The sequence below is a fragment of the Astatotilapia calliptera genome, chromosome 15 (genome assembly GCF_900246225.1).
Source record: "Astatotilapia calliptera chromosome 15, fAstCal1.2, whole genome shotgun sequence".
Classification (NCBI taxonomy): Eukaryota; Metazoa; Chordata; class Actinopteri; order Cichliformes; family Cichlidae; genus Astatotilapia; species Astatotilapia calliptera.
The window spans coordinates 18,806,391-18,833,250 of NC_039316.1; the positions used below are offsets into that span (position 1 = coordinate 18,806,391).

Below are 26,860 nucleotides of genomic sequence, written 5' to 3' on the forward strand. Positions count from 1 at the left end.
GTATCAGATAACTTTTTATTAATTAACTTTTTCAAGATTATTATTTTGTCATTCCTGGCATGTGCACACACATGCACAGACAGATGCACACAGCTGGAATTAATTGCTAAGAAAACATAATTCATTTTGGATTTGGAAGTATCAATTTTTAAAACGATCACATATTAAATGGAGCAAGATCCACTTTTCTATCCCCTTTTTGTATTTATATATACAGTGGGGCAAAAAAGTATTTAGTCAGCCACCGATTGTGCAAGTTCCCCCACCTAAAATGATGACAGAGGTCAGTAATTTGCACCAGAGGTACACTTCAACTGTGAGAGACAGAATGTGAAAAAAAAAAAATCCATGAATCCACATGGTAGGATTTGTAAAGAATTTATTCGTAAATCAGGGTGGAAAATAAGTATTTGGTCAATGACAAAAATACAACTCAATACTTTGTAACATAACCTTTGTTGGCAATAACAGAGGTCAAACGTTTACTATAGGTCTTTACCAGGTTTGCACACACAGTAGCTGGTATTTTGGCCCATTCCTCCATGCAGATCTTCTCGAGAGCAGTGATGTTTTGGGGCTGTCGCCGAGCAACACGGACTTTCAACTCCCTCCACAGATTTTCTATGGGGTTGAGGTCTGGAGACTGGCTAGGCCACTCCAGGACTTTCAAATGCTTCTTACGGAGCCACTCCTTTGTTGCCCGGGGTGTGTGTTTTGGATCATTGTCATGTTGGAAGACCCAGCCTTGTTTCATCTTCAAAGTTCTCACTGATGGAAGGAGGTTTTGGCTGAAAATCTCACGATACATGGCCCCATTCATTCTGTCCTTAACACGGATCAGTCGTCCTGTCCCCTTGGCAGAAAAACAGCCCCATAGCATGATGTTTCCACCCCCATGCTTCACAGTAGGTATGGTGTTCTTGGGATGCAACTCAGTATTCTTCTTCCTCCAAACACGACGAGTTGAGTTTATACCAAAAAGTTCTACTTTGGTTTCATCTGACCACATGACATTCTCCCAATCCTCTGCTGTATCATCCATGTGCTCTCTGGCAAACTTCAGACGGGCCTGGACATGCACTGGCTTCAGCAGCGGAACACGTCTGGCACTGCGGGATTTGATTCCCTGCCGTTGTAGTGTGTTACTGATGGTGACCTTTGTTACTTTGGTCCCAGCTCTCTGCAGGTCATTCACCAGGTCCCCCCGTGTGGTTCTGGGATCTTTGCTCACCGTTCTCATGATCATTTTGACCCCACGGGATGAGATCTTGCGTGGAGCCCCAGATCGAGGGAGATTATCAGTGGTCGTGTATGTCTTCCATTTTCTGATGATTGCTCCCACAGTTGATTTTTTCACACCAAGCTGCTTGCCTATTGTAGATTCACTCTTCCCAGTCTGGTGCAGGTCTACAATACTTTTCCTGGTGTCCTTCGAAAGCTCTTTGGTCTTGGCCATGGCGGAGTTTGGAGTCTGACTGTTTGAGGCTGTGGACAGGTGTCTTTTATACAGATGATGAGTTCAAACAGGTGCCATTCATACAGGTAACGAGTGGGGGACAGAAAAGCTTCTTACAGAAGACGTTACAGGTCTGTGAGAGCCAGAGATTTTCCTTGTTTGAGGTGACCAAATACTTATTTTCCACCCTGATTTACGAATAAATTCTTTACAAATCCTACCATGTGGATTCATGGATTTTTTTTTTCACATTCTGTCTCTCACAGTTGAAGTGTACCTCTGGTGCAAATTACTGACCTCTGTCATCATTTTAAGTGGGGGAACTTGCACAGTCGGTGGCTGACTAAATACTTTTTTGCCCCACTGTATCAGAAGACAACAGGTGTTTTCTTTATTTTCTTTTATAACAGTTCATTTAAACTGCATAAAAACTACAAGATATGCAGTGAGCTCTAAACTGAATTGTCTGGAAGATGATGAAAAAAAAAAAAACAGATTTAAAAAAAAAAAAAAAAAAAAAAAAAAAATTGTAAATCAAGAAATACTTAAAACTTTGAATTGTGATTTTTTTGCCTGTCCTTCATTTCTTCCACATGTAAAGTATATTTGACAGCAAAGCACAATCAGCTGTATTTGACACAGACTGTCAGATTGTGTTGAGAATGTTGACGCTGGCAGACAAATACAGAGTAGGTGCGCCCCACTGAAGGCAACAGTGTTAATTAGAGCTAAAATCAGTAGTCAGTTAATCTCAATTCACTGCTGTTAAATTTAAACTTAACTGAATTCAGTGCGAGACATTAACGTCAGCATTAAGTCATCTTATCGACTGACAGAGGTTTACCCCGACTTTTACAAACAGCAGTGTTTTTCAAATACAACACTATGTTCTCCTGCTTGGAAAGGACAACTGGGTGAAACAAATGTGATCAATGCATTCACTGTCTACTGAGGTAAAGCAGACTAGCCCAGAGTTGCTTTGCAAATCTTTAAAGAGCTTTACTGTGTGAATCAGTGAAGAAAATTACAACTTAGTCTGCAGTCAGTTAGTGTTTATTATAATCTGTAACTCTACAGAGATGTTGACAGTCAACTGATTTATGGGTCTGATTTTTGCACTTTTACAAATGTGTTTCTGTTTGTTATCATTTTTTAAATTCAATATAAGTGCGGGATTAATTGTACCATTTTCTAGCAGTTCACAGCCAAAACAAACTATATCATGACTGTAGCCAGTGGAAATAAATTTTAAGAGCTCAGAAAGATATACGATCAGATTTCCAAGTGAGACGTGAAGGATCATGATTACCCTCTTTTATCTTTCAAGGAAAAACTTACACAGAAACGTATTTATGGATTTGTGGCTGAGAAATACCATTTTCTCCTTCCTAAAAGCCTCTATTAACCCTGTTGCTACCTTGTTTTCTTCCATCCCTTTTCTTGCTCAAATTAAAAACGAATGAGGAAAAGCCCACACATATTTTATAGTTGTCTGAGCGTGTCATACCAGCTTGAGGGTCCTCCACCTTGCAGTTGTCTCCCTGCGTCTTCGAGAGGACGCAGGCGGCGGCTGTGTACCACTCCAACTCATAAATACACTCATCAGATGAGACGCCAAGAAGGACAGGAGCACTATCGAGATCTCCTGCAGGAGTACAGGAAAAAGAAACGCAAAAGAGTCAAAAGTAGCAGAAACATAACTAAGAAAACAGAGGAGAAGAGGGTTTAAAAAAAAAAAAAAAACCTGGTTTGCACTTGAGAGTCAGGATAGTTTTGATCCTTGTCTTGTTTTGGGTGCAAAAACTTCCATCAGTATACACCAGCCTGATGTCGTTTCCAGTTTTGGTTTTCTGGGGAGAAGAGAGGAAGCTTCCCAGGCTGATAGTTCTGTTATTCTTATCTGAATAAGAGACAATACATAAAGCACAATGGTCATATTCACTGCAAGAAAAATACGGTTTGTCTCATACTTATTGGGGGAAGTATGCATGAGGACCAAAATACTATAACTTGTCAACAAATCTATTAAAGTACTCAGATTCAACCAGATTAATCTTTAAGAACGCCCTCCTTGTGGACATTCTTACCCACGGCACACATGGCGGCATCCACTGGACAACCAGCTGCCCTTCCTGTAGGGATGACTTTGTGGCAAACATTCAGGTAGTAACGCGAGTCTGCCTTTGACGATTTATCATCCACCACCTCCCAGTTCTCACTGCCCTCTGACTCTGAATCAAGAAAGAAAAAACAAACATACAAAAAAAAAAAAGTTGTTTTTTCCCCCTAATTTTTCAGTCACACCTGAAAGCATGGTACTGAACAGGTGCTACGATGAGAAGCTATGAGCACAACCAAGTGAATTAACAGTAATTATAATAAAAGCAACAGGGAAAACAGAGTAATATAATTTTAATTAGAACCACATAGTAAATTATTGTGTGTAAACCTAAAGAGACAAAACACGCTAGATCGACAGTTTTCAAAGTGAAATACAGAAATTCTTTATGCTGAGTAAATAAACTTAAGCATATGGTATTTGTAGTTAGGTATATACATGTATTTATGTAGCTATGTACCCCATTTCCTCCTTAACAGGTCGGCCAATCTGAACCAAACTTAATACCAACATCACTGCACGACAACGACATGAAAAATTCTAATAAATCCCAATACTTTTAATTTTCCAAGATATATTATGTCATTTCATCATCATCATCATCATCCCGTGTCACTCATATGTAACCTAACAGTCACCAAAAGTTGCACCAGGGAAGAAATTGTGCTCAAGTCACCGCTAAACACTAAATTAAGAATTTAAAAAGGCACCACCTGCCAAAAACTAGGCTTTTGGTGGAAAAGCAAAACCATTAGTGGAAGAGAAATTTAACTGATCTGTTAAAACTCACCTGGGTATCTTGTGAGGGGTGAAAGGTCATAACGCTTGTTGCCATCTGTGACCCGACATAACAGATCCTCCTTCTCTTTGACGCAGGCAAACGCCGTATCCCAGTTAAAATAATAAGTGCAGTCGGTTTCCCCAGCAAACACTGGATTCCCTCGCCCGCCGTGGGCTGCAAGAATTAAAGGCAAATAATATAGAAGTAGTTAATAAAGACTGAACTTCACCTGAAACTCCATATTTATACATTAAAGGAACAATGTGCAAATTATACAAGGTGAGCCTTACAATCATTTCTTATTTATTTAAATGGAAATTGTGCATTTATTTTATGAATGTGAATTTTATTAGAGTTGTCTTAGAGATCAACTCCAACGATGCTCATGAAAACTAAATATTATTTCGATTTCCCTTTTTGGAGTTTGACCTCCTATTTGCCTTGTCTGTGCAATTTGCTTTGTTTTACAAGGCAGAACACCGTGTAACTCTTTTACTATACAGATATGTCCGCTCCGTTTTTTATTCTACTGCCAGGTGGTGCCAAGAATTTCAGCATCTGTGAGAAAGCAGAAACAAGTTGACTCACAAGCAGTCTTGTTGCACTGAAAGTTGATGATGGTCATTCTCTCAAAGCCAGAGGAGCATTTGAGGCCATCTGGATAGATCAGAGTCAGATCTCCATCTGAATAACTGAAGAGGAGGAAAAACAATGGAAAGGGGAAGTAAGGGGGTTGGAAAAGCAAGATTTGCTCTACAGTTCCATGCTCATGGATCAATGTCAGGATATCATTTTGACAATTTACACATCTCAACAAGCAAGTTTATTAAATCAAATTAGAAAACTTATTTTCAAAACCATTTACAACTTTAATAATAAAACCATCTTTGATCCTTTTGTATTTCGTGATTCTCTGACGAATAGTGATCACGGCCAGTGGACTATTCCACACCCATACTCCTATACACACACACTTCACAAACACACAGAAATTACCGTAATGTCTGGTTCTGATATTGTCCAGCCACAATCTTCCTTCCTTCGCCATTCTTCACCTGGCAGGATGATATGAACGGCCCGTCACCACATTCCTGAGTGGGAACCCTACCACATATGTTCAGGTAGTAGATGTAGCTGTCAGGTGTGCCACTGGGCCCAGACTGTGTATAGTATGGATGATCCGAAGCTAAAAACACAAGAAAGCATTTGAAAGTTTCAGTCAACATGTTACTGATTTTTATCTTACTGCACATTACCTATTAGGAATATCAACAGAACCAATAACTACTTTTCAATATCAAAATTCTGACAACATGATAACTACACATATATGTATGTGTATAATGTTTGTTTATACATATATAATACATATAGCTAGATGATAGTTAGCTTAGCTAAGGCTGGAGGCAGCTCTTCTAAAACTCTTATTAAACTGTACAAACTGTTGCTTAATATGTGGAAGATCAAAACAGGACATAATGTAAGAATTTGCGAACACCTGGTATATGTGTTTTGTTTTGTTTTTAAATAACCGTCGAATAAAACCTGTGTTTGAATTTCCTGGACCCTGAAAATGTTGAAGAATATCAAAGCCTCTTAAGGTTTTTCCACTTTTTCTATTAAGCTAAAAATGAAGGAAGCATACTGGCTGCATCTCAGCACAGCGCTCAAAAAACTCATCAGATCTCACTCCAGTGACCTGCTGGAGGTCATTTTGTAAGGCTCTAGTAGAGCTCATCCTGTTCTACCCTTGCACAAAGGAGCAGATACTCATCCTGCTGATCGGTTAAGGACTTTCTATGGCTTTGTCCAGCTCTCCTGGAGTAACTGTCTATATCCTGGAATCTCTATTATGCTCTTGAAACTGTGCTGGGAAACACAATAAACCTAGTGGCAATGGTACATATTGATGTGCCATCATTGAGGAGGCTGAACTAGTGAAAAAACAGTCAGAAAAGATGAGGGGAGAAAAATGTCAGTGGGCTCCACCTATAGAACCATTCCTGTTTTGGGGGTTGTCACCGTATTGCCCCCAGCACACCTATTCTTAATTTCATGACATCAAATATGATTAGCAACCCCCTCTGCTACTTATTTGAGTAGGTCAATATTCCAGACATTTAATAGGCTTCCTTTAATTTTTTGAGCAGTGTACAAAAGAAGATGTGATGCCTTTTTATCTTATCCATAAAAAAAGGGGGGGGGGGAAGAAAATCACTGATGGCCATTGATTTGAAATAAGCAGTTTGTCAGTTTAAAGAACAAGAAAAATGTTTATACAGTCACACCAAAAAATGAAGCAGGCCGAGATCTGAAAACAAATATGAGAAAAACATCTTTTTCCTTAAGTTTTTCACTTGAAACTATCCTTTTGTCCCGAACTGCAGACTGCATCGTGGCACACAGACTTCAAATGGACTGTGGCAGTGAGTGGAAAAACCTTTCACATTTCTAACAAAACCAGGAGGTTCATACACCATTTAGTCATAAAGTCACTTCCTCTAAATGGGCCTAAAAAAAGCAGCAACATGAGACAGTTAAATATGTAAAACAAGTTTTGTGTAACTGCCAAAAAACTAAATACAATGTTTGAGCTTTATTTTGCTTTTACACTACACTTCTTCAATTTAATTCAGTTTTATTTATATAAACAACAGCTGCCTTAAGGCAACTGACAGTTTTGTTTTTACTAGCAGCCCTTTGATAGTTACAACCTTATTTTTCTAATTGTAGAAACCAGTTTGAGGAACAAGGATGTATTTGTCACATGGCAGCATTTGTAAAGCTAATAACTCGTCATGTTAACCTGACATCAGCTGAGTGTGGTTTACTACTACTTTATTTTTATTTGCATTTGATTTTAATAGTTCCCCCATTGACATTTCATTCTTCATACAACTATAAGGAATAACTTATAAAAGGTTGTTTAAGCTGTTTAAGATGTTTTAGAGGAACAAAAACTTACAGGCTAAAGTGAGAGGAGTTAGGTCTATGGAGATGTCATGCTGTTCGCTGGTCAGTTTGCAGGTATGGCTCTCCAGATAGTCTCTGTGACAAGCGTATTCAGTGACCCACTCCACCTCGTAATGGCAGTTTGGCTTAGCTATCATCGTAGGAGGGCTGCTCTGTGAATGTGAAAATTAAGTAAAGTTAGGGGTTATGGTTCATTCTGCTAGCTGTGCAAAAAAACAAAAACAAAACACCCCCCCTCCCAAAAAAACAACAACAATAATAACAATGATAACAATGAGTATGAATACATTTTAAGCAGTGAAACAAACAATTCATCATGAAGACTGTAGCGTAACCTACCAAATGCCTGCTTGATGGGCATCTGAAGGTGATGTTGACTGCTGGTTTGCTTGATCCACAGATTGCTGGAGGATTCGAGTCGTCACTTAAAGAATACTGTAAACTCAAGCTGGAGAGGAAAAAGTGCAAGAAGTATGAAAAACTACTAAGAAAAGGTCTTCTTTTCATGTTTATTTTTTCATATAACCAGTCGGTGCTGACTTAACCTGTGTTCAAACTTACCAAAGGTTATGTCAACACATACATGTATTTAAAAACATGACTATAGCACATCTGCACATTCTTGACCTTCTGATAATCTTTTATTCCTGCATATACTGCCTCTTAGACTGCCAAGATTAGAATTTAACTTCAAGTTTCAACTCTAAACCTGAAGCACCAGACTTAGAAGACAGCTCCAAAAACAAGCTTCAGGAGAGCCATACCTGCAAACTTCACTGTCATAAACAAACATGAAGAAAGTACCTGTCATCAGTCATTAGCTCTAGCTGCTGGGTAGGAAAACCCATGTTGTATGAGCCATCTTGTGTGACGAGGCAGGCTGCAGAGCCCTCTGTACAGCCTTTGTCTGGAAGGTCTGAGAGACGATTGAGGAGAACATGAGATTAAAAAAAAAGATTCTTAAATTTCTTCTTGTTAGAAAACTAATTCAGTGTGATGATGATATGCAGGACAGCATGTAAACAGTCACAAGTCCCTGCCCCTTTGTTTACAGCTGCTTAACGGGTGTTAAACAGCACTGAGCTTGGTGTTCCTCCGAGCAACATTTTTTCACATCACTACTGGTGTCATTTGGTGAACACAATTCTTTGGTTCACCCTCACCAATGTGTTAGTGTTTTGTTTTTTGACTGAAGCAAACAGCTTGATCTCAGTGGGAAAAAAGAAAAAAAGCCTCAAGAGTATTTTACACCATCTGCTCCGCACCAAACAGCATAAACGTAAAAACAGTGACTATGTCGTGGAAAATTTGGCAACAGTGTGTGCTATGCAATGCAGTGAGCAATGCTGCAACTTTTACACAACAGAACCCAAGCAACCACTCAGTAGGATGCATTGTGATTGGCCTGTTTAGCACTGTCAATTCTGTGAATGTCAGTTTTTAAATTCAACAGTGAGAGACTTAGAATCATCTCTTCAATAGAACTCTGGCCCCAGTGAGAATAATCACCTATGCCTTTGCACACCTTAGCTTATTTGACAACTTATAGTGGGTTAACCACCTTCAAGACAATCAAGGGGACAGCCCTCCCCTATTAGTGGTTAAATACCCGGCAGTCTCCATCAGTCGTCTTAGAACTGAACCGGGCTCTTAATGAGAGAAAAAACATCTTATTAACACCAGAAGTTTTGTCCAGCTGCCTTCTTTTCAAGCCCTCAAAGCCAAACACAGAGCTAAAACCATGTAAATAGTGGAATCTGGAATCCATGTAAATGAAATGACAGAAACATGAAAACTACAAGTAATTATATATTTAATTTTAACACCTTGATTTTTTTTATTTTACATTTAAATTGAAAATTTTAATTTGCAAAAGCACCACTATTGCTTTATTTCTATTGCTTTCCAGTAATTGCTTTGTTTAACATACAATGTGGCGACGCTATGCAATATTTTATTGTGCCACGTTATAGTAATGACCATCTATAGACCTTCAAGGAATGGACCTAGATTTAGGGAATACATGAAAACAAAGAAGAAGGGCCTTTAAACAGGCTCCCTTTCTGCTCTGTGCACACTTTGTCAATGTAGTGTTCCTCAAAACAAAAAAAACCCTCATTATTACAGAATCCAATCACTTCCTTTCCTTCAAGTACTCACTGAGACTGCGGCAGATGTTGATGTAGAAGTCTATGCTGTCTTCGCCGTCGTCCACTAGATAGCCATCTTTCAGTTTTATCAGAGGACTGAGGTCATGCTTCCTCCCATCAGAGTCAAACACGTAGCAGGGCACCTGGGCAAAGAAGAGCTGGATTAACTCTACAATACAGATGTATTCGTGCACCACTTTATGCTGCATTCACAAAAAAGCCCCCCCTCAACAGTTTTACTATTGTGTTACCACAAACTTTGCACGTGTGTTTATAGCTATCTGATAATACACAACTTAGTAACTGTGATCATGGATATATCATACTCTTTGGTTTATTTTGTTGCTTTTAACATTTTCCTGAACAAATTTATTTCACACATTTTTTCAAATGTTTCCACATTAACAGGATCACTGTCACAACATGTGACCCATTTTCTGCACAGATAAACGCTGTAAACATCTTCGCAGTGATGGAATATGGTTATACAGCTTTCCATTTCCTCTTCAGCTCATTGTGTTTAATCACAGTGAAGATTTCATTCCTTCTTTCTTCTAAATGTAAAAGTCTGTTGAATGAGTCAGCGACCCCATCAGATGCTCCACCGCACCTCTTTATGTGGCTTGAATTTGTCTTTCTTGCAGGCAGCGTAGGTCTTCCACTCAAAGTAATGCACGCACTGAGACACGGTCACAAATTCTGGAGTCCCCTGCAGAACAAAGACAGGAACATGAGTAAGAAAGGTAGTTTCATGTTGACACAGGTGATGAATGCATGCTAAAGTATACGGCACATCATCGTCCATGACATCAAAGATTTAAGCATTTAAGATGCTGAATGTGTCATTGTTTCCATTATCACAGAGAAATACAGAGTATTAACCTTTGTTGTAGTTATATTGTGGGGAGGAACTTCTAAGTAAGTGTTGAGCCTCAAACAAACACAACCACAGCCTGCTGCTGCTTCTGGATTTGCTGATGGTTCAGTGCTTCATTCAGAGTTTCTCAAAAACTCTTTGACAGCAGCATTGTTTTTTAAATTCCAGGTATTCTCCACATTTTAGCTGCTGTTTTACAGAGTCAAAAACAACAACATTTTCTCCCATTAATCCCTTTTACTTTACTGTTATAATTGTGTATTCTAATATTACAAATGCTTAAAATTTCAAATGACGACATAAAAGATCAGTGCATGTACAAATAATGCCAGCCTATAGCTGTGTGACATGAGAGCAGATATTCTTAATAGGGCCACCTTAGGCGAGCTGATACCCCCACACAGGCACTGTTTGGTTGGTTCGAAGAAAGGTAAAGAGTTAAAATTGTTGGAGACAATGGATGAATTAACGGGTGTGAACTAAGTATTGGATAAACCAGGATTATTTTGAGCTGTGAATCGTGCAGTGCTACTCTAGCAGTCCTTTTTAGTGGACTGAAAGGACATCTCTGAATGCTTCACAAGACGTCACTCCATTTCACTGATCCTCAAGCCAATGCTGAACATTGCAACCTTAACCTTTATTAAACAGGTAATCCCATTGAGACTCAGCTTCTCATTTACAGGAGAGACCTGTTCAGACAGCAATAAATAACAATAAAAAAAAAAGTAGTAAAAAAAGAGGTAAAATTAAAAACTTAAAAACTTAAAGACATATATATTGGGCATATGACAGTAAAGGGAAACAGGAACATAATTTGTTTGCTAGAAAATTCCAAAAGTGATTAATAATAAACACATCAAGGATTAACTTCTAGCCCAATAACCTTTATTTATTTTCCTAAATGTACTGATAAAAATAGAGATAGAGGATTTAACTATAACATCTATAACATTACCATTTAGACCGGACTTAAAAAGGAGGGGTAAACTACAACAACAAAGTAAATATAGGAATAACGTTAAAGCGCTCGGTTTTTTAAAACTCTTTTGCAACATGTCTGAAACAAGGCACAGTTCTGTTAAGATAACGTCTACTATAATCTGCATTTTGCTGTCATCACTTCTTTTCAGCATTTAGTGATTTGCCCTAAAAATTGTGGAAGCCACTTTTATTTCTCCCCGTCGTACACTCTGAAACAGAAAACTCCTCTTTGTTTCTCGACAGGAAATGATACTTCAACCCACCACTCACCCACCCCATCAAAACCACAGATACACACAACGCAGCGAGCAGGATCACGCTATGAGGTATCAGTCATTATTCTACATCATTTCCAGTCACAGATTCACTGACAAGCAGCGACAGGAATCCAACAATCATCATCTTAGAGTTCCAAATGTTTGTTTCACTTTCAATCAATTAACTTAGTGTTTTAGTTTTTTGTCTTTTGCACATTTCTCCACACAGACACAAATACCTGATGAAACAACAGAGCGCCATTTAACTTCCTGTGTTGAAAAACAGGATGTTTAATACTTTGTATCCAAAAGACATCGAAAGTGTCAGCAAAAACACGCAATAAACTTGACCTTCTGTGCATCTTAATTTTAGAATAAATAAGGTAATTAACCTCAAATTCATTTGTGGATTGTACTTGTCTTCCTGTTATAAACTTAACATATTTCTAAAGTCTGTTTGAATAGGTGAGCTGCACTGTTTGTAAAATACAGATAATCTTCCAAAACATTTTTCCCTCTCTCTGTGTCAACTGACAAAATCTGCCTTTAGGAACAATTACGTAAAATCAAATATCACAATATCACAAATGTCCTACCTCCTCTAATGGATTACCCATCATTTGTGCAATCACTCTGCACAGCAGCAACCTTTGGGGGCTAAATAATGATGTCAATGTCAAGTGCTAACTCCACAGACTCCCCTGCTGAAAGCCCTTGAACATATGAGCTGAAAATGACATGTGTAAAACCTGATTCAAATACAGAGTCTGGACAGATCATTTCCACTTGCCACCTTCCTATGCATCACACAGCTATTAAAGATTAATGTTATGTTTTACTAATGATGTTTGGATTAAAAGAGCAACAACAGAATGCCAACACACAATGTCTTTTGATCCATCCATCCATGTATTTAGCTTACTTGTATGTTATTTCCATGCACTAATCAGCATTGTGTATGGAAGTGTATGGATAAACTCTGCACACCAAGCTAGTGTTATAGCTAAAACTTAACACTCAACTTGTCCAAATATGGTGAATTCTCTCTCCTAAAAAAGGAGCATGTGCCAAGGTGGCAGTGTGATTAGCAATGCATGGTTGCATGTAGCTTTCCTTACACAGGGAGCTCTGCTTTCTCCCTTCATCGTTCATAAAGGTTAAAAAGAGAGCGAGAGATGAAAAAAAGAAAAGGTGTCCATAAAGATGAAGCCAAGGCTTCAAAATAGTAGTTCACATGCTAATTGGTGGACACCATGATTCATGCTGCAAGTAAGATTTATTATTCAGAACCTGTTTACTATGCCATGCTTCCATTCTGACCCATGTATATAACACACAATGTGACTAAACTATGTCAAAAGTTTACATCTAATGTTACTGCAGCACATCAGTGGCTGAACGATTGCAGAGACTGCTGCTGCACAACACGTCAGCACACACCAGGTGTTAGTGGACAAAGGAAATTCATGTAGAACATCGAACAGTTAGTTTGATATTTTCTGTGCATTCCCATTAACGCAGCTATTGAACAACAGGTAATCATCCATCTAAGAATATTTGGTATATTCTACTGATTGTCAGTCTTACCATGGTTTTCCCACACTGGAAGCTGATGCTGGTCTGAATCTTGTTGTTGCTTCCAGGACAAGTTTGCGTGCTGTTGAAATCCAGCACAGTGTCAGAGAGCTTCTGCAGCGAAAGGTCACCTGTACATTTGGCAAAGACAAAGAAAACAGTCATTACAAAATAATAACATGCATGTAAAGAGTTAAATGACTGAAAATCATTAAACCCTAAATTACATAATATAACAACAGGTCAGAGAAACCTTGAAGTGGTGATTCATTTTAACATCAGAAATGGTAGCTTTCCTTTAGATCAATGTAAATTCATTTAACTTGATGTGGACAGATCACATAGATCACTGAGCTTGCCAGCACGAAAACATTTATCTAATAAAGGTATGACAAAGATCGTTCAGTTGGTACAACAAACATACATACACAGGCTCTCGTTCTCAGACCATTCATCCCAAACAGTCACTGAGACAGTTTGGCAGAATAATGTTGTTGCCCTCCAACATCCACTGACCCAGCAGGTCAATGTAAACTCTGCATCGCATTTCCAAATCACCAGACGGCTCTGTACCTTAACATTTTGACCCTGGTGTCTGTACACTGTCATTAATCATTTCAAAGCACTACAAAACAGAAAACTGGCAGCAGTGGGAAGTCTTGTGCATGTTAAGAATTTGACTTGATTTAAGACTCAGCCTGTTAAATAAACTCACCGCAAGTCAGGCAGACGAAAAGCTAAGATAATAAAATGTTACAAGCTGAAAAATGCTGTGTAGCTTCAAAAAACAAATCTGGATCAAACATCCAAAGACCTCAGTGATGAGCTGTGTGTGTTTAATTGATCATTTGAGTTTAGGGCAATCAATCTAATTTTGAAAATTTAGCAACACTTGTAGCTTCCATCGATTACTAAAATAAAACAATCAAGATATAATGCTTATTGATCCTCATTTTTGCCTTCCGGGACTTCTGTTTCCTTTACTTCCTCTGGTTTAATTAGTTGTTTTACACTTTTTTATTGGTTTAGTTTAGCTGGTTTACAGGTTTTCATTAGATGCGACATATTAAAGCGTGATCTCTGAACGCTCTGATAAGACTACTATCACGAGAACACAATAAAGGAGTGTAACTAAACAACCATGTGACCTACTAACACTGACAGCTACTGCAGGTCTTCAAACTACTGAACTTGGCTGAAACACGGCTCACGTCCCTGCCTGTAATATTCAGTTATAGTGGTCATCTGTTGTTCTTTAGCAGCTGGCACAACATAGATAAGAAGCAATGAAATTCAGTATGCAGCATGTATGGATTTAACAGAAATGTATCTACATAATTTGATTAGATGAGCTCAGATGCTGCTTAGAAGCTGGCTGTAAGAAAATTAATGTTCACATATTTTGAAAAGCAACAAAATTAGCAATGCTTTCTCCTTGTAGTTTACTGTAATAAACAGATTTATTTATTTTTATTATTATTTGTCCACGGTCTACCTCTCTGCAAAGTATCAGGAAATTTCTCTTGGCAGTCTTTTAGATGACATTGAACACATAGAAGCTGAAAGCCTTGCAAACACAATAGTAAAAGACAGTGAAACCCTAGGATCAGCCTAAGAGCTACTTTCCTCTTATAGAGTGGAGGAAGCGTTCATTGCTCCAAAGATTTTGACTTCAGGAAGTACAGGAGACGAGAATGTCAAAGTGTGTGAGAGAACAGTGCGTGGTTTCTGAGCACAGTCACTAGACAGCATGGATAAAGGCTCGAGCAGGCAGTAAACAGCACAAGAGAGGAGGAGGGGGAGAGGAAGCCTGAGTCATGTCTGTGTTAGTCAGCGTGAATGCCTGATGATGTGTTCCCGGGTCATGTGATAAATCAGCTGATGTGACTGAACTTCAGCTCAGCTGATCAGCACTTCATGTTGTCCATGCTTGTCTTTTTTCACTTTAAACGTGGGCGCTTCCTCATAAGAAAAATAACTAAAGCTTAATGAAGACAATCTAATGAAATAAGCTGGAAATGCAGGCCACAGATGCACTCAGGAGTCAGACGAGCAGTACCATACACCACTTTGTCACCAGAGGAAGGTCATGACCTCAAGCTGCAGGATAAGTTGTTGTTGTGGGACTGAAATAAATCTGTCTGGCAGCCAGACAAAAATCAAAGGCAGGGATATAACTGAGGTTGAGAAAAATCCTCAAACAATCACCGCGAGCTTATGTCATCATATCAGCGACAGTGGCTATAAAGATGCGATTTATTAAATAAATATCTCTTTAAATATTTCAGTGAAAAGAACTGGTTTTAAATACCATGTGTTAATTAACCCTTTATTAAAGGTGCAAATGCAACACAAACGTGTCTGTTAATGAACGATGATGGAAGCAGCACATTGGTCACCTGGTCCAAACAAACCCTTTTATTAGTGGTTTCTAAACAGTTGGGCATTCCTCCTCCCAGACGGCCCAATGCTTTGGGCTGTTTGCACTCACAGGGAGAGAAAAAAAAAAAATGTGGAGCACAACCAAAGCTGAATGAATCTGATTGATGTGGGAACAATAAAGAAGCAAGAGAGCATTCACGCCTGTTTGCAAGATTCATTGAGATGGCATAAACAGCAGTTTATGCCATCTCAATCCTCTCATCAATTAGAGGATTTTTAAGAAGGAAAGAAGTGACACTCGTCAAACATGAAGTGAGGATATTAAGACAAAACACATCTTGTCTGAGATTTACTTTCACATATCTGCTGAGTTACAGCCTGCGGCAGCAGCTCCCATTGCTTTTTTTTATAACTTTACTTCCTGATGAAGTTAAAACTAATTGCTTATTGTTTTTTATACAAAGGTGAAATGGAAATCCTTTGTTTTGTAAGTCATATAAAAGTTGAGTATTAGGAGTATGCTTATGCTAATTTTTTCCTCATGTTCTTGGCAATGGAGTCTCTTTACTATTCCCCGAAGAGCTACTCAGCCAATGACGGGGTTTCAATGCTAGACAAGTTTCAGTGATCATCATGGGGAATATGAGGCATCTCTCAGGGTGCTTATTAAGCCTTAAACAGCACCGTGAGTCCAGTTTGATGCATTTTGTTGAGCATTGCAAAGAGGCAATGCTACACTCATACAGTGTAACAAAACATGGCTTCGGGGCTTCTCCGGTGGACTGGGACATTAATCTGAGCGGTAAGAAGGAATGTGGCAAGACTGCACTAGCTGTGATTGAAACGTGGTGCCATCCTGGATATGTTACTGCAAAGAAACATTTGTGGCCTGAATACTGAAGATGAAGAAATGCATCCATGTGACTCGCTGAGGGAATTTGTCATTGCTGCTGCTGCTGTTTGAATCAACACACCGTTTGGATTCCTCTGTCAGCTGATGCAAGGCTCATCCCAACAACTGTGGCTGTGTGAATGGATGAGGATAATAAATGGGTCCAGATGGTCCTCAACACCACTTAATGACCATACAACTGAACACTCTCTCCAAAATCTTAGTCGCAGATACAGGAAATCGTTACCACCTCAGCCTGTAATATTTACATTCATTTTAGATTCAAGCTTTTGTATCATATTCGATTTTGAGATCTTCACTTTTTCTACAACTTCACAATTTTTAAGATAAATTGTCTCATCTCACATCATCGTTATCATCTTGAATCAAAATAGCTGATGTGTTGGGCCAGAAAACAGAAAACAAATTCAACTCCTTGAGCTTGACTTTGGAATCAATTCTAAGGAGTACCAAACCATTTTCCCCCTCTCAACAGAAGGACAGAATGAATACTTCTTGGACTGTAAAAGGAACAATAGACTTGTTCTGTAAACAGGAAAAAAAAGTAACGGAGTGGAGTAGAACAGAAAAGCAAAGCAGACCAGAGCATAACACAGACAATGGTCGACAAGGTCTGTGATGAATTCTAGTGGCTCATGATTTACTCTGGTGAAGTGTTTTATTTTGGCCAAGAACTACTCTAAACAAACATATTTAGTTCATTATCAAGTAATAGAAAAAAAGAAAGTCAAATTCTGGCATTTTAAAAGACTAAAAACATTTTTAGCTAAAAAGAGGTGTTGTTCTGCTAAATGTCTACTTTATGAGATCTAATAGTTCTCATAACACTTCTTTTTGTTTTGATTTATCACCTTACAAGTTCTGAGAGCCCAACGTCACTTTTTAAATGGTTAGAAGAACCAACAAAGAACCACATTTAAAAGACCTGACAGGCACTTTTGGTTAATAAAGCCATCAATCATCAGATTGATTCCAAAGTAATTCTTATTTGACTAGTTTATAGATTTGATGTCTTCATTTGATTACACCAGTTCTATTTAACTTAATAAATTTTGCAGGTCCTGAGACAAAGCGTTTTCTTTGTTTCCAAAAACAAACCATGACAGAAAAAGTTGGAGAGCCACTCGCTCGGCTGAATTGCAAAAAGACGATGGACCCCTCAAACAATTTGGGGGACGATGAATAAAGACACTGAGACACAAGAGGCCTTTAAAGACAGATGCTGTTTGTGGATGTTGCTGACACACAGCATCGGCAGCATCAGCAGACCGATCAGCACAGAGACGGGATCTCTGATGAAGCTCTGAAAGACAATTAGCACTGTAACCCCTGCTGTCAGCAACAACACTGAAATTTTCCAAAAGAAAAACAGTACTAATGTTCTCACTTGTCATCCTACGAAACAGGAAAGTGCAATAATATATGCACCTTCTAAACCAAATAAGGTCTCTCTTCCAAAAGTATTAAAAATTTATACTCAAAATTATGTAATTATGAGCCTTTTTTCTTTTTTAATACTTTGACACGATCAACAGAAAAGTAATTATTGTACGTGATTTGAATATATTCAAACACAATACTGCACATTTTAAAGAGCATTTATAAACCGTTTTGTGACATCTTGTAGGGAAAAAATGAAATGAAAATGAAAAATGAAAATGAATGAAATGAAAAAAAAAAATGATTGAAAGGAAAATCCAAAGTATATTCAAGCATGTTGTGATTTCATTTTGGGGGGGGGGGTTGTGGTCTTCAAAAACTAAAAATAAATCTGAAATTAACTTTCTCCATCAGTGCTCCTGCGACAATAGAGGCAACACCATGCAGAATACGCTGTAGCTGCCCGTTTATGCATTAATTTATTCGCTTCACAGCGTGATGAACTATTGCATTTTCAGTTTATGGAAGTTAAATGTCACAGATGAGCAAACGGCACTATGTGAAAGGAGGGTTTCATTCTGGCATTTTAATATGTAAACAGTATTTAACCTTTGGCGTTGCTCTGTTTGATAGCATCCTCTCGTGTCCCTCTTATCTAATTTTTTTAAACAGACTCATATATTCTTACAAAGTGCAGGCTTTGACTGTACTGCAGATGGATCATGAGACATTATTAGCAATAAGTAGACTTTCATAACTACTTTTAACATTCAAGTTTAATTAACATGAAATGTTGACATTTAAAATTGAAGCAGAATGAAAAAAGTAATAATTATAATAATTTCTCCACTTTCAAGTATTTTTTGTTCCTGAACTTTTCTTACATCTTTCATTAGCAGTGAAATGGCACAGTGCTGAGGCTAGAAGTAAAGTGATGGAAACCATTAAATCTTTAGAGGATCGAAGGGAATCAGTGAAGTTTCTGTAACGATTGTTTAGTGACTAAATGTTTAGGTAGGCCACAGCAAGTTTTCAGACTTTGAAATGAGCCACTGCAGTCTCACATTTGGGAACAGCTGGCATCAACATTACAATGACACCGACAATAAATAATAATAAATCATAAGCACATTAACAGGCTACCTACAGTGGGGCAAAAAAGTATTTAGTCAGCCACCGATTGTGCAAGTTCCCCCACTTAAAATGATGACAGAGGTCAGTAATTTGCACCAGAGGTACACTTCAACTGTGAGAGACAGAATGTGAAAAAAAAAATCCATGAATCCACATGGTAGGATTTGTAAAGAATTTATTCGTAAATTAGGGTGGAAAATAAGTATTTGGTCACCTCAAACAAGGAAAATCTCTGGCTCTCACAGACCTGTAACGTCTTCTGTAAGAAGCTTTTCTGTCCCCCACTCGTTACCTGTATGAATGGCACCTGTTTGAACTCATCATCTGTATAAAAGACACCTGTCCACAGCCTCAAACAGTCAGACTCCAAACTCCGCCATGGCCAAGACCAAAGAGCTTTCGAAGGACACCAGGAAAAGTATTGTAGACCTGCACCAGACTGGGAAGAGTGAATCTACAATAGGCAAGCAGCTTGGTGTGAAAAAATCAACTGTGGGAGCAATCATCAGAAAATGGAAGACATACAAGACCACCGATAATCTCCCTCGATCTGGGGCTCCACGCAAGATCTCATCCCGTGGGGTCAAAATGATCATGAGAACGGTGAGCAAAGATCCCAGAACCACACGGGGGGACCTGGTGAATGACCTGCAGAGAGCTGGGACCAAAGTAACAAAGGTCACCATCAGTAACACACTACAACGGCAGGGAATCAAATCCCGCAGTGCCAGACGTGTTCCGCTGCTGAAGCCAGTGCATGTCCAGGCCCGTCTGAAGTTTGCCACAGAGCACATGGATGATACAGCAGAGGATTGGGAGAATGTCATGTGGTCAGATGAAACCAAAGTAGAACTTTTTGGTATAAACTCAACTCGTCGTGTTTGGAGGAAGAAGAATACTGAGTTGCATCCCAAGAACACCATACCTACTGTGAAGCATGGGGGTGGAAACATCATGCTATGGGGCTGTTTTTCTGCCAAGGGGACAGGACGACTGATCCGTGTTAAGGACAGAATGAATGGGGCCATGTATCGTGAGATTTTGAGCCAAAACCTCCTTCCATCAGTGAGAACTCTGAAGATGAAACGAGGCTGGGTCTTCCAACATGACAATGATCCAAAACACACCGCCCGGGCAACAAAGGAGTGGCTCCGTAAGAAGCATTTGAAAGTCCTGGAGTGGCCTAGCCAGTCTCCAGACCTCAACCCCATAGAAAATCTGTGGCGGGAGTTGAAAGTCCGTGTTGCTCGGCGACAGCCCCAAAACATCACTGCTCTCGAGAAGATCTGCATGGAGGAATGGGCCAAAATACCAGCTACTGTGTGTGCAAACCTGGTAAAGACCTATAGTAAACGTTTGACCTCTGTTATTGCCAACAAAGGTTATGTTACAAAGTATTGAGTTGTATTTTTGTCATTGACCAAATACTTATTTTCCACCCTGATTTACGAATAAATTCTTTACAAATCCTACCATGTGGATTCATGGATTTTTTTTTTCACATTCTGTCTCTCACAGTTGAAGTGTACCTCTGGTGCAAATTACTGACCTCTGTCATCATTTTAGGTGGGGGAACTTGCACAATCGGTGGCTGACTAAATACTTTTTTGCCCCACTGTATATAGGCAAGCTGTAGTTAGCAAATAATTTGTATGAGGAAAAGTTTTTTAAATAAGTACATAAATAAAACACTTTCCTTCCCTCTGACTTTTCACAATTTTGACCCTGTAAAGACATGTTATATTAGGATTCTAGACCAAAAAAACAAAACAAAGATCAGTTCTACAGAAGACACACTTTTCTCTACAAAACATTTGCCTTTTAGCAGGACTTCAAGGTTCAAGACAAAGTCCAGTTTCATGCGTCATTCAGACACAAAATGAAGAGTGCACATATTACCAAATTGTGCGTAAAATATAATATTTAGCATCCACAGGATGTACACGTTTTCAACACATCCCCATTAACGATCTGTAAAGCACTCTGCCGTGTGACTGTCATGAGACACAGCTAACAGCATGCTTGCAAACAGACCAAAATGATTGTAAGATAAAATCCTTTTTACAGCAATAAGATGCTTGAATGTGCACAGGACACCAACTAATGAGGATTTTCAGTCAGCAGTAACCTGTTTGTTTTTCCATACAAGCCTAAAGCTAACGCCTAAAACTCAACTCTCAAATTAGCAGGAATTAGATGAACTCATTTCCTTTAACTCTTAGCCAAACACACACACACGCGCTCTATCACTGGCCACACAATAAACATCGCTCTCAGAACAGCGAAAGTTACTTAACGTAGCGTCTTGCTGTAGTACTATCATGGAAATTGCACTGTATTCACGCTGAAGACAACATACTGAGTTTCTATATTACTAGCACTATACTACTATAATGAGCCATCTGGATGCTGCCATGCCTGGCTGATTTGTGATTCAAGACGCTGTCCTACTGACATCAATTCAGTGCTGTTTATATAGAGCCAAATAATAAGATTAGTCATCCCAGGGCACTTTACACTATTGTTGAAAGGATCCCAAATAAAACCAGACCAGTGGTGGGCGGATGTCTGTCTCAGTAGGTTGTAGTGAGAACAGTCTGACTCAAGAAGTAGACTGTTTGTGTTAGCTTTCTACTACATGAAGCATCTTCCACCCTTTTTGCTGTTGAGAGTTTTCAAAATCCTTTGGACAAAAACCTCAAAGCCAACAGCCATCAAGCTGTATACCCAACCTAACGGCACTAAAAAGCATCTTTACGGTCTATCCGTATATATAGGGAATAACTTCTCCATTTGGATCTTCTTAAAGCTTTAAAGCCATGGCTGCTGTGGCTGACAGGTGTCCTGATACATGCACGTAGGTCTCATCTTCTCTACTTTAAATTAGTTAACTGCATCGCTCCAGCACATTTGTGCTTCTAGGGGCATTTCTGGAGCATATCTTAATGTATGGTAGAGGTCATCCATTTTTTTTGATGAGCAACATATGCAGGATTATGCATTTCAGGCTTTAAATCAGCATCTCTCATCCACTTTCAATGGGGATGACATCGTGCATCACCCAAACTGAATTGTGAATTTGTTGTTTTGCTTAGTTTGCAGTGTTTGGCATGAAAAACTTTTCAAGTGCCAGTTAATCAGCTAAAGTCATGAAAATAACCCGAGAGAGTGAGATGACTGCCTGTCCATTCAACAAGAAAATCAAAGAGAAGTTGATCGCTGTGGTTAGTCTGCTGTGTATGTAGAAAGTTAGTAACACGAAGCCAGCCTGCTATGATGATTGTGTTTTGTATGGATACTAATACTGGATCTCAGGCTTAAGATGATAGTGACAGGTTTAAAAAACAAAACAAAACACTGAACTGAGCATTTTACCCCCTGCACCAGAATCATGATTTGTGCAGAACAGTCATTCTTCAGCATGATGGGACAGCAAGAGGAGGAACAGCTAACAAACAGTGGGCAGGTTGGTGGGCACTATAACCCACATAAAGAACAAGGCAGACAGAAAACTCACCAACAGACTGCTCTTTGTTGGTTGTGAGGTTTCGTAAACACATGGCAGTGTCAGCTCCACAGCTGGTTGGTGGTGAAGAGTCACAGAGCTTTAGTGTATATCTCACTTTATTATCTTGATCTATTGCCTCCCATTTATATCTGCAAGACAAGGAATAGAAGACAATAAGCAAATAGATACCCAGGAAATGAGCTTGTTGGCCCCGACCCCACAAAATTACAGTCTGGGACAACAAATGACTATCATTTCCACTGCTACTATAAAGATAAGTCATTGTTTTGGGCTGTAAATTTTTTTTAAAATTGTTAAAATAGTTACAATGAACAAATGGGAAATGAATCTTTAAAAATTTATACTGTGGCTCGTGTTCTTTTACTTATTTCTCCTATAAAATAAATCACACTCATCTGTATAGCAAAAACACACTGACATATAAATGACAGTTTAAAATATCTAGTGGTTCACAGAAGTACAGCATTTATGTAAAAATTACGGTTCGTGCTTTGCAAATGTACGTTTTTCAGCTTTTTCCATCACGCAACCTTTGAGGAAATTTGAAGCTTTGACTTCTGATTTGACAAAACAAGAAATACAAACGTGCCTTCGAGTTTTAAATGATCTTCTTCTAAATTTACCACTTCAATCCTTGGCAGAAAATAACTGATGCCTTTCTCTAAATACCTAAAACTTAAATTTAAGGCATTCTTTTCTTTAACAAACAAATGTAACAATAACAATAAACAAAATGGACTAATCTGAGTTAAGTGAGATTAAACCAACTGGGATTAAAAACAGAGATAAGAAAGGAGGAGGTCATAAAATAATTTTTAAAAGCCCCATGCTTCCATTTCAGTGAGTGTGGAAAACACATGTGCAAGTCTTACACACACACACACACACACACACACACACACACACCCACACACACACACGGTTTCACTTCTGATTTTTAACTAATATTGAAGTAATCTTTTTATGACACAGAAGTGAGGACAGTATTTAATGGTTGTATACTAAAAATTCCAACAGTTCAGAAATGCTCTTGTCATTTTCACTTTTATTAAAATATGAATTGATCATTAGCATCATTATTTCCCCCCTGTTGGGTATAACGTGATATGGTATTGTGTGATATTATGTTTTTCCTAATAAAACAGGTGCTGTAAAACCTAAAAAATACACAAATACACCGTGTTCTCTGAACGTAAGGAGTAATCCCACACATCAATACGGATATTGACCTAAACCAGACTGTAAAGGAACAGACGAGGAACAGAAACTAAGGGAGAAGTTAACTGTAAGCCATGTGTGTTTCTAACCAAGGTCCTCGGAAGCTGCCAAATCGAGGTAATATTAACCCAGGCTGAACCTAAGCGTTGAGTCACCGGGTTATCATTTGCGCTTTATTGCTGAGTCAATATTTGAACAGCAGCTACTGAGACAACGCTCCACTAAAGAAGGACAACGCTGACTTTATTTTAACTCCCATATTTATGTTGTTATTCTCTTCCGGTGCGTTTATTTATATAAATACGCCGCTGCTCTGTGAGAAAAACGCAATGTTGTTAAGGTTTAACATTCCCCAATTAAGCACGGCAGTTTTGTGCACGTTTCGGCATTTATAGCTAAGCTTCACTTATTTCCTCGATGAACAAGAAAAACTAACTAGCATCGACGGTATGTGAGTTTCAGGGGTAGTCTGATTCAGCTGTACTGGTTTGCTAGCTGAATCAAACTTATTTAGGCTGTTTGCTAAATAAGAAATAAAACTACCTATGACTGGAAATAAGCATTAGTAGACATATTTCTCAATTCAGTTTATTTAGACGATGTGTGTACACGAGAGGACAACGGCTGCACCTTTAACGCTGTTAATCTGTCAGCAGCTGCAGTGTTTGTACCCCCAGAAGGTGTGTATGTGTGTGTTGTTACCTGCAGAGGTCCTGGTACCACGGGCTGTTGTTCTCCGTCGTTCCGGACCGAACCAACAAACAGCCTAGAAAGGCCGCGAACCACAGAGCCAGCTTCAGAGGCTCGAAGCGAGAACATTTATACCCAAACATGATGGTTACTGTACCGGGTAACGTCTGTGGAGCCTAACTAAGACGACATGATACAGCAGAGTGTCTCTGCTCCTCACCAAATCAGTAGGAAGTGACTTCATCACATGACAGGACATCACATGACTCTCATGATGTTGACTGAAGGGGCGTTCGCTGTCTGTGAGAAAAATCTGACATCTGAAAACGAGTGAAAAAGTGTAAAGTGTCAAGTGTGACGTAGGTAATAGCCAGGGGTAATAAAACAATTTTGCCTACTTCTTCACAACAGGTGGCCACAGAAGGAATTTGTGTCTCCTCCCGGATATCTGCTGCTTGTTAGGTAAACATGCAAGCCAATACACAAGCGAACCATTAGGAAAGGTTACAAATGAAAAAAAACCAAAAAAAAAAACCACACACCAAACAAATCAAACAAACCAACAAACAATAGAAACAAAAGCAATGTGTCAAACAGAAAAGGACAAACAAAATAACGAGAAAATGATCATACGTGAGGACATATAGCAAGAAAGTAATTGTAAATTTACTATTATGAATGTGGAAACTAGCAACAAGTAGCATTAACAGTAACAACAGTCACATCAACTCTTCTTCTTTCATTTTCATGATTTTTTGTGTTAAAGGGTAAGACATTATATGGATTTTTAAAAATTGTAATTTTTTTAAAGTGTTGAAATATTTTTATTGATGTCCAACAAATCCTAAAAATCTTACTGATGTTGTTTTATTGATATATTTTTTTAATCCCACATGCAATAAACCACTTTAAACTAAAAATCACACATATTTTTTTAACCATTTGTTATTATTGTAACTGTTTTGCGCTGTGCTGAACCAGATTCTTTTCCAAGTCATCACTTCAAACTTCACAAACTCTAAACCGTAGTTAATTGCTAATATTTGCATTTGATGACTTGAGACGACTGTTGGGCTGTAGTTTTAGATAAACAAACTGTAATTGGGCTGAATTAGATTTAATAATTTTTTCAGTTAATCAAGAAAATACACAACAGAACAAATTTACAACACAGTGCTACTCACTAACAAAAAACCCATGTCACACAATCATGACTTGAGCTATTGTAACTGTCAAACGTATGTACCTATCAAACCTACTTATCACCCCAATGCATCACTATTGATTAAAAAATGAATTAACAACAAGAAAAGATTTTATCACTCTTGTGATTCTCCAAGTGACAGAATAAACAAGTTGAATTTTTCTAGTTACAAATACGTCACTGTATGTCCGACGTTACATGAATGCGACATTTCTCATGACACATAGCCAAGCGGTTGACTCGAAGTTTTTAGCCCTGAAGTTTGTCTTACAGGTCAATCCTGTTCTGAAGTCGCTTCATTGACTTCTAACCTTCCACTCGTGAAACATTGACAACATTTATTAGAGGATTCTACTGTGAGACATCCTTCAGTCTGATAGCGAACTTAGCTGTGACTAAACTGCAGTTCAGGACCAAATTACATTAAATACAATTAAATAAGCTTCTCTAGGTTTTCATTTTGCGCCATCTTGTGGTCATGCTCGAGCAACGAAACTGGGAAAGGTGTCAGACTTACTTGTTTACAAAGTAATAAACTTTCAGTTTATTACATTTAATCTGTTATTTGTTAGTTTAGTATACCAGGCTGTGGGTACTGCCTCTGTCAGTAATAAGGCTATAAAATTAGCAATAATTCAGGCCTGTGATTTGGATGAAATTAACAGTGAAGATATAATGAAATCCAAAAAATATTCACCTTTGCAAAAATATCCAGATTACATTTGTTTGCAAGCTGGTTCAGGTCCCTGTGTTTGACAACCTTGGTTCAGAGCCAGCTAAGCAATCTGAGGTATTTACTGCTGTTATTGTTACAGCAACCTAACCTAGGCACATCGTTGCATTATGGGAGGAAGTGGAGAGACGCCACACAAACATGAAATACTTTAGCCAGTGTATTCATACCCAGGACCTTCTTGCTGTGAGCCAACAGTGCTAACCACGCCACCACTGCTGCACAGCAGTCATTTATTTAAAAGTACTTTCTCTTCCAGTATTCATTAATTAGACCCCCGGAGAGCAGTCATTTTGGTTTTCTACCTTAGACCCCCGCGGAGTCATCATTTTGCGTTTCTACCTTTAAAAGCCGGAGAGCAGTCAGTCAAATGCTGGAGTCATTCATATGTATATTAGGTCGTTACCTAGGAATTCTGGAGGGAGGGGAGTGGGGGTGAGTGATTGAGGGGGGGGGGGAGTGGAGTGTTTCAGTTTGCCATCTTAGGGAGAAATCAACACATGTC

The 26,860-nt window shown here is 38.7% G+C and overlaps 1 protein-coding gene across 2 annotated transcripts in view; it reads right to left on the minus strand.

The window, feature by feature from the left end:
* The window catches only part of igf2r (insulin-like growth factor 2 receptor), a 47,793-nt gene extending 23,120 nt beyond the window's left edge, over positions 1–24,673 (minus strand). For both annotated transcript variants that reach the window (XM_026194141.1, XM_026194140.1), the window contains exons 1-14: positions 24,431–24,673; positions 22,499–22,638; positions 13,185–13,303; positions 10,090–10,188; positions 9,490–9,622; positions 8,134–8,245; positions 7,669–7,777; positions 7,322–7,481; positions 5,353–5,542; positions 4,945–5,048; positions 4,366–4,530; positions 3,544–3,687; positions 3,201–3,356; positions 2,964–3,101 (exon numbers count right to left, since the gene is read on the minus strand). In XM_026194141.1, coding sequence (XP_026049926.1) covers positions 2,964–3,101; positions 3,201–3,356; positions 3,544–3,687; positions 4,366–4,530; positions 4,945–5,048; positions 5,353–5,542; positions 7,322–7,481; positions 7,669–7,777; positions 8,134–8,245; positions 9,490–9,622; positions 10,090–10,188; positions 13,185–13,303; positions 22,499–22,638; positions 24,431–24,561 — 1,900 coding nt within the window. In that variant the 5' untranslated portion in view covers positions 24,562–24,673. The remainder of the gene's footprint in view (positions 1–2,963; positions 3,102–3,200; positions 3,357–3,543; positions 3,688–4,365; positions 4,531–4,944; positions 5,049–5,352; positions 5,543–7,321; positions 7,482–7,668; positions 7,778–8,133; positions 8,246–9,489; positions 9,623–10,089; positions 10,189–13,184; positions 13,304–22,498; positions 22,639–24,430) is intronic.
* Between the last annotated feature and the right edge of the window lie 2,187 nt (positions 24,674–26,860).